Below are 12076 nucleotides of genomic sequence, written 5' to 3' on the forward strand. Positions count from 1 at the left end.
TATAACGTGCTCCTCACCCCTTTTGTGCTTTAGATTGTGTCTGATGATGAGATCATGTCTGCATGATCTTATCATGAGATTGATCAAGCTGCTCTCCTATAGATTTCTACAGTGCCATAACAGCAGGGGATGCCCTTGATCCTGGAGACTGTCTAGTGTTACTTCTCAACCAGACTTGTCAAAGTAACTTTTTCCATGACAATGGCCGACATGGCCATGGTGGTCGTCCTTTTCATTTGTGAAAGATGGCTGGGCCGGCAGTATCCCAGGGTCCGACACTGTGCTTAAAAACATGCACTGTGATGGTGTTTTACAAACATTGTAGTTGTGAAACTCAAAGGGCCGTATGAAGTGTGGCGCTTTAATATTGTCACATCTTTATTCATGTATACAATACTCAAATATTTTTAAATTCTGCAGCTACAGTGTATTTTTTTTGGGGGGGGGGGCAACATGGAGCCATCTCACATCATCATCTTCTTCCTTTTTTTTTTTTTTTTTTTTAGGAAAAGGCACCAAAAATGGCTCTAGACCAGGGGCCCTTATCTTTCTAAATCCGGCCCTGAAAGTGGCAACACTAATTATAAGTACAATGCTTGTACTGACCCTGCTTTATTTTGTTCTAAAGCAGCTCAAGGTCAGCAGTTCAAAGTATTGCCCGGTTGTTTTCTTTTTTTGGAAGTTGTGTTGGTGTTGGTGTTCGTGGTCGTGCAACACTTTTGAAAAAAGCCAAGGAGACACGGAGAGGAGCACATGTGACCACGTCAGAGCCGACACCCCCGTCCGTCCCTCTTACGTAAATGGGACGGAACTGGGCAGCACGGCTGTCCGCTGACAGATCCAAAAAAGCCGGCGACGGGGTTGGACATGCATATATAAATTACCTGCTGAGCACCGGTGACTTAAACTCTGTCCCCGTCTTTCTTTCTGCGGCTCAACGCGGTTTCTACTAGGACCCCAGTGACAACATGGTGGCTATTTGAACAAACGGGAAAGATGCCACAGAAGGACACTCTGCTGCATCTCTTCGCCGGGGGGTAAGTCAATTCAAGGTTATGTAGACTTAAAATGTGTGAACGTTATTTTAAATATTATACTTGTTTGGATCCGACATGTTTTTTTTAATGGTTTGTACTTTCCTATGATGGCGTTAAATCCAGCTAGCTCCTGTTAGCACCGCGCAACCTCTCGTGTGCCGTCAACGTCTTTCTTTATTTTATCCTTTAATTCAGTGACCGACTGATTATTTAGTATTGTAAATATTTTAAAGGGCGATTAAGTTATATGGGAAAGCTGTGAACTTTAGTTTTAAGACTTTATTAAGGTTGTGGTGGACAATGACCGGCCGGCGTAAACCTTCTCCATGCGGAAGTTTGCTAATCTTCTGCCGCTAAGGTTGCCTGAGATGCGCCAGCTAGTTTCTCGTCGAACGACATTCTTATTTCAACAATTTACTGTCAGTTTAGAGATTAAACATCAGCTTAACGGGTTTCATAATGACGTGGTTTGGTTGACTGTTTTACCCTCGTTGTCAATGTGGCTGTTTTTACCGCGGTCGCATTTGTAGCTAGCGTTTAGCATCAACATGTCCTTCACTGCATTATGTAAGAGGCAGCAACCGCTCCTGTGACATGACGGTGACGACAATCCCAACACGCAATGTTTGCGTTTCAAAACTGCACATTACCTCGCAATAAGCAGCTTGGATTGCATAATAAAAGCCATAGTTGAAGGAGGAATTATTTTTAATCCTGTCTTGCTAATGGTGTCATTTAACGTTTAAGTTTTAGCTCCGCATATGAAATTTACAGTAAAATCAGGCTTGTTGGTGTCATAGGTAGCTACAATAATAAGTCTGAATCTATTGTCAAAAGGTTGAAGCTTTTACTAAATCTGAAAAGAGATGACAAGTTAATATATTGGTTATTAAGAGAATTGGAAGGTAAACTGCACTTGACGTACAGTGGTGGTTTGTCACTAATTGTGCCTGGTTTGAAAATGAGATGCAACAAAGGGCATGACCGAATTACAAAAATTTAAACAGAATAAAAAAAACATTTAGTCTAGTTTAGACATCAATTTCTTCTGTCAATGTATTTCATGTTTTTTTTTTTAAGTTATAACTTCAAAACCCTGGAATTGTCTTGTCATGCTGTTATTGTGGTTTAAAGGTTTTCTATGTGATGCTAGACCTCTGTTTCTCTAAGAGCAGAGTCATTCTGCACTCCTATGCTACCCAGAGAAGGAGGAGGAGAAGAAAATGACTAAAAAGCAAGAGCACAGGGATTTGTCACCAGGATATTACTGCATTCTTGTGACTGAGAGAGAAAATTATCCGCTCCAGGAAATGACACATTTTGAATGCTCATAATCGTGAACTTGGTTCTACACTCTGAGCGAAAACAAAATTGTTTCGTGGTCATAAAAATCGTAGCTGCTTGATGTCCAAAGAGACGGCTAGCATACACATGCTGGTGGGTAAAGGTGATGAAATTTGTACCATATATACTTTTTTGTATATAAAAAAGTTTTAAACTTGAAGGTTTAAAAAAAAAACCAAAAAAAACCTGGCCATACTCTTATTAGCAAAGAAAAACATGTTTTTAATTTTTGAAACGGTCTGTTTTGAAAATTTGAGTAGTCTAGGTGTTGGAACCGTCCATCGCTCTCATTAAGGTAATGCTCCATTTTAAAACTATCACAAGTGTACCATAGGGTTGTTGGCCAGAGGACAATACCCAAACTGGTTAACTATCTAAAACCAGCACGTTATACCAGTACCCTACAAGGAACAGGACAGCGAAGCAGTGTAAGATTACGTGGACTTAAAAGGTTTGCTTGACATCTACCACTGCTTCTTTTTAAGCTCATGTGAAACTAGTAATGAATGAATGGTATAGATAACATTATTATTAATATTTTTATTATAGTACTGGGCTTTGTCTGGATCTGAAGGACACAAAATGATTAATTAGACTGTGCTTTCAAACTGTTTCATTTTCACCTTGAAGGAGCTGGTTTGAAATCCTTTGGTTTCTTCCGGTGTTGTTGCCCTGGCTCGACTTGTCAGCTGCATGCACAGCAACAATTCAACATACCTGCTAGTGTTTGGTTTAGTCAGGATTGCAAGAAGGTGAGGAAAATGTGCACAGTTTCTGGTAGTTAAAGACTGAAGGTCAGGCCGTTAATGTAGAACTTCTTGTTGAACCCGTGTTGTTTCATGAAGACCAAAATGTCGGAAAAGCTCTAATATTCTGCACAGTAAGCAATTCTTGGTTCTAAATGTATTATTATTTTTGCTAAAGTAAGTTTGAAAAGTATAAGCAGTAGGAAAATTTTTTTTTTTAAATTTTACGTGAACACTATAGGAAATCTCTGTGCTTGGTACTAGCAAACTGTATCTCTAATACCAGCCTACGCCTTGTGAAAAATGCAATAAGTGTTAATTTCTCCTTGACGGATTAATAACGGCGTAACTGGATTCCAGGTAATCGGTGACGAGATAATTGGGTCAGTCGTTACTTTTGCCAAGATATTTGATTTTGTCCTTCAGATGTGACACAGCAGGGAGGCTTAGTGTAATCAGCTCTGGTCTGCTAAGCTTGCTTGGTGAGGTTATGCTGTTAAAGACGTTCTGCTTTATTAACCAGTTGAATAACTTTGAAAGAGTTGCTCTGAAAACACCTCCCCTCAGGAAGAAGCTCCTTTTTTTTATGTGCAATTAGGATGTCTGAGTTGAAGAACCGTGTCGACCAGATGTGTTGGGTCCGCTCGAACAATTTCCACTGCAGAGTGAGGAAACTGCTTTACACCATAATTGTTCACTGGTCTCTTGGCCTGTAGCTCTTCAGCTGCGCGTTGATGGAAAAACACTCCTCGGTGAAAGCTAATAAGTTGCATCCAATGGCAACAGATGATTCTGTGGCTGCGTTCTTGGGGTTTTTATATTCACGTCTCAAAGCTTGCCGAGTTCCTAATGCTCCCGATTCGTCTCGTAGATGCAGCGGCACGGTGGGAGCCATCGTCACCTGCCCGCTGGAGGTGTTGAAGACACGGTTGCAGTCATCCGGCCTCACCCTGCGGCCCGTGTTCCAGGTCCAGCTGGGAACCCTCAGCGGCGCCGGGGTCATCCGACCCGGGACGGTTACACCGGGGCTGCTGCAGGTCCTCCGGTAAGACGTTTGTTTATGTTGTCAGCCAAACGGTGACGCAACGCTGCGCACCCTGCGATCTGTCTCTGGAGATGTTTTACTGTTCCAACTGCAAACGGTGGGACGACTTGTTCCTTCCCAGCAGCTGGTGAAACCTGATGTTTATCTGCACAACATTTAGATCGACGACTGGAAATAATGTGTAATAATAAAAAAATATATATTCCAATTATCTCAAAAGTAAAAAGCTTTGTTACGTTTCTTTTTAAATTCCTGGAAGCACTTCCAGAGTCCTGCCACTTTTATAATCTTTAAATCAAAACGCCTTTTAATCTAATCTTACATAAAGCGAGGATTAAGTACACTGTGTCCTGCTCATGTTTAGAGGTTTTAACCCGCTGTTTGTTCAAGTGCAAACTCCCTCTTTTCTTCTTGCCTCGTGATTCGACTAAAACCGATTTCTGTGATGTCTGTGGAAGTGGTCCATCTTCATGTCTGCAGCGATTGGTTGAGAAGAAATGGACTTTGCCCCAGCTGTTTGAGAGAGAGAACGAAGGAGGGGTATTAGTCAGGCGCGGTGCTGGGTCAGTGTTGTATTACGCTTGGATGACTAGGTTTGCAAACTCAACTGGTCTAAACTGGCGCCGGCTGCTTTTGTAGGCTGTAAATATTGGAGATAGTCCTCCAGGACTGCCAAACAAATAAATCGTCAAGCTGACATTTATTTCATTTGATTTTGTTTTTACTGTCTAAATGATAACGATTAATTACATGTAGACTCCCTCAGCCACTGATCAGTGGAACCGTTCGCTTTGCTCTTCTTTAATTTTTTTAAAGTTCTGTATCTAATGATGCAACATTGTTGTTTTATAGAAAAAAAGCTGCATTTTAATGTAAAAGGAGATTAAAGAAAATGAATTTAATTTGACCCAACACTAAAAGCCTGACTGGACATCGCTTTGATCTAAAAGATGAGTCATGATGTTTCAGTGTCTTTGTTCAAAATGTTTTTTTTTAATATGTACATAATTATGCAGATTTCTAGAACAAATCGAATTGAATGTGTTTTTTCATGCGGCCACTGATGGAGAGCTATAAATAGCTTGTTGAAGAAATGTTATCGTCTACTTTTATTTTTCTTTAAGCTTGTGTGTTTTAAGATGCAGCAACATTTGTTTCCTAAGAGTGGGGCAGAAGCGGCGCACAATAAAAAAGGATAATAACAAACAGATTTCATGGGCCTCCGATAATGAAACCTTGACACTGAACATTGCTTCGACTTAAAAAGTGGTCAGTTTGTCATTGTTTGAGAAGAGGCGTCAGGTGTCGGTGACAGAACGGAGTGGAGTTCACGAGCCCTGCATGATTAACGGAGTGTGCATTACAGAAACACTCCCCTCGTCTCAGTTCCAGTCAGGGCAGAGCGAGCTGTCACATGGCGAGGATGGGTCACTTCCCTCAAAGGGTTAAAACGTCTCTGAGGACGCGCCTGGTGTGACTCGCCAGACACCAACCAGGGCACGAAGTTCAGAGCAGAATCCACTGAACTGAGCTGATGCAACTGTAAGGGGGATTGCAGCAGAGTCCTTGAATCCATTCCCCTGATTTAAAAAAACAAAAAAAAAACTAAGAAAAGTGACATGAACTAAAGTTGGTTTATTTCATGTCGGTGTATTAAATGTTTCTGCTTTGTGTCCATTACAGATCGATTCTTGAAAAAGAGGGACCGAGTTCTCTCTTCCGAGGACTCGGGCCGAATCTCGTGGGTGTTGCCCCTTCAAGGTACAGCAGACTCACTGTGCACACTTCTCAGTTCCCAAGGCTTTGCTTTGCATCTTTGCTCCAAGTGTATTTCAAACATGGCGGACTATTGGTGCAGATGAAAATCACATAAACGGCTCGATGGATTCAAAAACAATAAACAAAGCACATTCAAAATAAAGCGTTTTAACTTTGACTCTCCAGAGGTTTAAACTGAATCTATGGGGCAAACAATAAAACGCAAAACTGTTTATTTATCTTTTTTTTTTTTTTTAAACAGCTAAAAAAAAACCGGACTTGTTACATAAACAGGAAGCTGTTGTTATGGCAGCGGCTTCCGAGTCTCATACAGTTTGCGTGTGATGCAGCTGTCAACATGAGACGGCTGTTTTTCATAAACCTCGGGGCACGTTTGTGTGTGTGTGGGTGTGTGTGACAGAATAACAAACAAAATACCGGGAATAGGTGGCGATTAATCTACAGGGGAAAGTTTGGACAGGAGAACATACTGTGACGTCTCAACTTCACCTTTATTGTATGTTTAGTGTCAACAAAGTTGTGCACTTTGCACCATTTCCCTTCAGCTGATAACCTTGCCGTACCAAATACTTTCTGATTCACCTTGCATTAAATGTTGATCGGACTTTAACACCAAAAGGGAGTTATGTGTTACTTATAAGCTTCGTCTGTGGTTGAATAGTAGCCACAGTAGTATTATGTGCTGCTGTTAGACCGGCGAGCTTTGACAGATTTCAATGCAGAGCGTCCCAGTGGGCATCTCTGGCTTGGCCGGTGCTTATTCAGCGTGTTCTGGTGCAGCGACAGTCTGTTCCAGAAGCAGAACAGAGAGAGCTGGCGCTAGGAAAGAGATTCCTCTAGGCACGCCATCAAAACTTCACACAGTCCTGTTCCGCTTTCATATATAGCTTCGCTTTCACATTTGCACCGAGTTGACGAAAACACTTTTATTGTAAAACTGTGAGCTAATCTGCAGCTGCTTCTGATTAGAGTCCTTATCAGCGTCTCTCTTTCTCTCTCTTTCAGAGCCATTTACTTTGCTGCATATTCAAAATCAAAGGAGATGTTCAACGGGCTGCTTGTCCCCAACAGTGGACTGGTGCACATGTCCTCAGCTGGTACTGCAGGTTAGCAGCCCAGGCGTCTCTAATCGATAAACGGAAGAGAAATGTTGTGCAATTTGGTGCCATATAAACTATTTATTAAACCTGATAACATGAACTATTAATTAACTTCATTGTCTCCAACATTATTATGACATGCTTGAATGGTTCAGTCCTATACTTTAAGATTAAAATGTAAATGTTAATTTTTTTTCAGCTTTTGTTACCAATTCTCTGATGAACCCCATCTGGATGGTCAAGACAAGGATGCAGCTGGAGAAAAAGTATGTTCTTCTCCCTGTTGGTATTTTCTATAGTTGTTTATGTTCTTAGGCGAATAGTGTTGTTGTGTGAAACGCCTATGTTAGGGGGTTGGCAGGTGCTAAAGTATAATTGACCTTCAAGTGAAGCCGTTTGGGGGGGCCTGAGTTCACGGCCCCACTGCTCTGCAGTGCATGAGGCCGAGCATGTGACCTGCCTTTATAAATACGCACCACTGATGCACTGTCCTTCATCCAGTTGGCCATATTTACGTTGCCAAGTTTGGAGCAGTAGTAAGGTCACAGAAAACAAGTCTGCTCTCTCTGCCCCTAAAAAGACGGGTTCTTTCCTGCTGCACAAGCAGGGGAATTTGGAAGGATAAATAACTGTGAACAGAAGAAGAAGCTGAGTTAGACTGGTTAATAATTGATCAAAATAAGGAAAACATTGAATTGATCTTTCTTCCTTATGTAGGATAAAGGTGACAAATCACTTAAAGAGTGAATTGTATCCATGTCTTCTCCTGTCCAGGGCTTTTTGCTTGCAGTCTGGTGTTTTAAACCAAATTCTCAGGTTCCACTGAAATTTTGTGAGCATTCTGAAAATGAACAAAAAAAAATTAAACACGCCAAACGAGCAGAAACGGCATTGATTTTCAAAAACCAGTCAAAGGTTTCATATCAAGAGTAGAAGCACTGTGAACAGATTGTTTCAGTAGATGATTTTAAGTTGGTCTTTGAGGAGAGATTTTGGGTGTAAATATTGGATGGTTTCATTTTTTGTATTGAATTTAAGTTGGGGAAAAAAAATATCTTGATAGGTTGAGATGCAGCGATGAGGTTTTTCCAGGCTGATGCCAAAATCCTTTGTATCAAACAGTCAGTTCCAGTTTGACCGTTTGGGATTTTATCTTTTTTTTATTCTAAGAGCTACGACACATAACAGAGGAAAACATATGCCAACTTTTTGTGAAAAAGAGTATATGACTTCTTAATCTGTTTTTCATCAAACTAAAAAAAAAATGGCGTGTCCATGCTATTGGTTATCTGCTTATAGACAAATTATTGTTGAGTTTGTTTTGTTTTCAATAAAAGCACCGGAACTATCTATTCTTTATATTTGACCTGCCAGTTGCTACAGCCAATGGTGCATCTCTAGTTTTAAGATAGACTTGTGATTAAGGTTGTTTGCAGATAGATTTCTTTTGAGGGACTTTTGTTTTCTTTATTGAGTGGGTTAATGACGATGAGAAAGATGAATCTTTTAATTCAGACCTTTATTATGTTGCATATTCCAAATGACCCACTAAATAGAAATGGTCTGGATCTTTGTACCAATCAAAGCTCTTTACACTAGAGCCACAACTGATGGGCAATGCATTTATTAACCACTTTGTGGATTGGCAACACATGCCTTGCCCTTGTGACAGAGGAGGAAGCTGGAGTCTAACCCACAACTTTCAATATTGCAGACCATTATACCTTTCCCAGTAAGCCATAATCAGCCCTATTAAACAATAAAAGCAAGACGATGTGGCCTTTTATTCCCTCAGCTGTTTAAGAACGTTTGAGAGCTGACCTACTTACAGCAACCACAAATTGCTCGTTTTCCTTAAACGTCTGTCTTGAATTGGTTGTCATTGCCTGTGGCATCTTCTACCTCATGGAAAATAAGACCATTAAAAACCACACGTGACCTCTTGTCACTAACGATCCGTATCGGTTTGACTTTCAGAGCCAGAGGAGAGAAGAAGATGAACGCGCTACAGTGCGCTCGCTACGTTTACAGGACGGAGGGAGTGCGGGGTTTCTACCGCGGCCTGACTGCGTCCTACGCCGGAATCTCCGAAACCATGATCTGCTTCCTCATCTACGAGACGCTGAAGAAGCACCTCGCCAAGAGCCAGTTCGCCTCGCCGAACGGAGACAACGAGAAAAGAGCATCAGACTTCCTGCGGCTGATGATGGCGGCAGCTTTTTCGAAGGGCTGCGCTTCCTGCATAGCTTACCCACATGGTAAATTTGCTGCATATAAAACTCAGAGTCCTGACGCATTTCTGCTTGTCTAACAGTTTATTCATTGTGTCCACACAGAGGTCATCAGGACCAGGCTCAGAGAAGAGGGCAGCAAGTACAAATACTTCTTCCAGACGGGGAGGTTGATAGCTGTGGAAGAAGGCTACGCAGCTTTTTACAGAGGACTCGTTCCGCAGCTAATCAGACAAATCCCCAACACAGCCATCGTCCTGTCCACCTACGAACTCATTGTCCACCTGCTGGGAGATTCCAAGTGACGTCGTGTTTGAAAGCTGGGACTTTCCTTGCACACAATGGATTCCAGAGTAATCCCAAGAGACTGAAGAAAACGTAGCATATACATGCATACATACTTGACTTTCAAAGCGATCCTGCACAGACCACTGCGAAGAAACGGTAGCAGCTTGTACTGACATCCAAAGAGTTCGACACGTTATTTAATTCAGAGCTTGTTAGTTTGTCAACACAAAAGCCTCGGTACTGAAACTGCTTACCCGTGGAAGGTCATGTTTGTAGATGACTAGATTTAAGTTAACTAAATTATTTTTGTTTTGTAATTTTGAAGATATTTGTTTATCACTGTATCATAACGAATGATGTGGGGAGGTTGACGCGATTAGCTAACAATATCATTCAGGAGAAGTTGTAATACTAGAGCTGTTCTTTTAGTCTTCGTAACACGGGCTACTTAGATTTCTGTTTTACAATCTGTTTGAAGTTGTTTGATCTGCAAAGAGATTTATCGTATTTTTCCATAAATGCACAACTCTACAGAGGCACATGTTTCCTTCGTGAAGACGTTGATATTTTGCCAAAAAAAAAAAAAAAAAAATCAAATTGGAGGTTCAATCAAAAATGATCACTTTACATTTATATATTTACGTTAAGATACCATTTTATTTTTTCAAGACCTGTCTCCACATAAACCATTAAAAACACACTAAGACAGCTACATGGTTTTAAGATTTATAAAAATGTCAAAACATTTTTTGCTCTCATTCTTGAATGACTATCATAGTTTTCTCGAACCTCTAAACCATCGACATTTTACCCCCTGAAATATATTTGCACCTACCTCTCGATAAATTGGAACAATACATTTAATCCATAATTTAAAGTGAAACCTCAGATTGATTAAAAACACACGTGCTCAGTTTATTTTAATAGCTTTTGGTTTACCTCCCCAATTGAACTCTGTCAAGGTCAACTAACTGCAGTTACAGCCAAAATAAACGAATTTAGATTTGACTCCCTGAAGTCAGCCAAGGCTGTTTTAGAGAGAACATATGGCTTCCTTGTTACACAAGGTTTTATTGTTGGCTCTATTGTTTATGTTTTGCCTCGTCTACATCAGCAAGTTGATGGGAAACGGGGGGGAACAGGACTTCCTGGAGGAGTTTTTTCTTCTCTTTTTTTTTTATTTTAGTCATGCCATGTGAAAGCCCCATGATGACTCAGACATGAATCAGCAGAACACGTCCTCTTCCTTCTGTTTTCGGTTGATTTAGCTACAGCGTCCGTCTCCTCCAGCCGGTTGGAACCGACTCGTGAGCAAGTGGGAGGACTGAGCTGGGAGCTGTCATGAGGAGCTGAGTGAAACTGCCTGTTCCCACCAGAAAATGTTCACACAGTATGACTCTGATGGGTCAGCCTAAGAAAAAAAAAAGGGAGTTTTCACATTTTTACTAATGTCTCTTACTAGGACAGTCACTTAACATTTTTATCTTATTTTATTAGGTGACAGAGGTTAGAAAAACATTTGAATAAATTAATCTACTGCAAAACTTGATTGCATACTGAGGAAGTGAGGCACCTGAAAGTTGTAGGAGTTTGTTCTATTGAGTGACTGAAAATGTAGTAAAATCAGATCAAATGAATATACAGAGGGGGAAATTATCCCACATTAAAAATTAGTTTTTGGTGTTACCCTTCTAAAAATAAATAGCTTTTTCTTAATTCTTTTATCTTTAAAATTGATCAGTTTCAAGAACTTCTAATCCATGACTTGTGTTTCTCTGGGGTGTAAATATGGTGTGACAACAACTTATTGGTGGAAATATGCCTAATAAAAATGGGCTGATTACCATGATGCCATCATGGATAAGAGAGGGATAAATAATTTTTGACAAAACATGAAAACGGTGTTCTGTACCCACGTCTACATGGAACACAAAATGTCCACACTAGTCTGTGCTAAATGTATGTAAAAGTGAACAAAAACACTTAAGTATGTTGATGTGCAGCAGCACTGATCAAAAACAAGGACTCCATTCATGTAAGAGTTTAACTTTTTACATAACAGAGTAGTGAGACAAGTATGCTTATAATAACACATCTCTAGTGGTGTGTGCCATGAGGCGATCATCAGTCCTGTATGTGCTCATTACTCACAGCGGGGCGTTGCAGTTCACGGATAACAGGTTTGAGCAAAACCGAACGGATGTCGAGGTACAAACATAAATTAGGAGAAAGCAGGTTCATGTCTGCGGCAGCCGTGAGAAGAACACACCCTGTTTTATTTGGCTGCTTGATGAGAGCAAATTGTTCCGTTTTTTTTCCCCCATCGATCAAAACTGTCTGTTTTGATTGTTTTTCCAAGAGATGTCCAAAAGTGTTCATACACTTTTCAACATTTAGTCGCGTCATAAGCAGAAGTTTTAGTGCATTTGAATGGGATTTCAGGTGCTAGACCAGCACAAAGTGGTGGATGATTGTGAAATGAAGAAAATAGAATTCCCTAAATTAA

General features: G+C 40.6%; 1 protein-coding gene across 1 annotated transcript; it reads left to right on the top strand.

Moving 5' to 3' along the window:
* The first annotated feature begins 748 nt into the window (after window positions 1-748).
* Window positions 749-10101, top strand: slc25a33 (solute carrier family 25 member 33). The gene is made up of 7 exons (XM_008413322.3): window positions 749-1037; window positions 3999-4172; window positions 5856-5933; window positions 6957-7057; window positions 7251-7317; window positions 9029-9309; window positions 9388-10101. Exons 1-7 carry the CDS (start codon window positions 997-999, stop codon window positions 9585-9587), a joined length of 942 nt encoding a protein of 313 aa, XP_008411544.1. The 5' UTR covers window positions 749-996; the 3' UTR covers window positions 9588-10101.
* The last annotated feature ends 1975 nt before the right edge of the window (window positions 10102-12076 follow it).

The sequence above is a fragment of the Poecilia reticulata genome, chromosome 7, assembly GCF_904066995.2.
Source record: "Poecilia reticulata chromosome 7, P_reticulata-male-v2, whole genome shotgun sequence".
In the NCBI taxonomy this organism is placed as follows: Eukaryota; Metazoa; Chordata; class Actinopteri; order Cyprinodontiformes; family Poeciliidae; genus Poecilia; species Poecilia reticulata.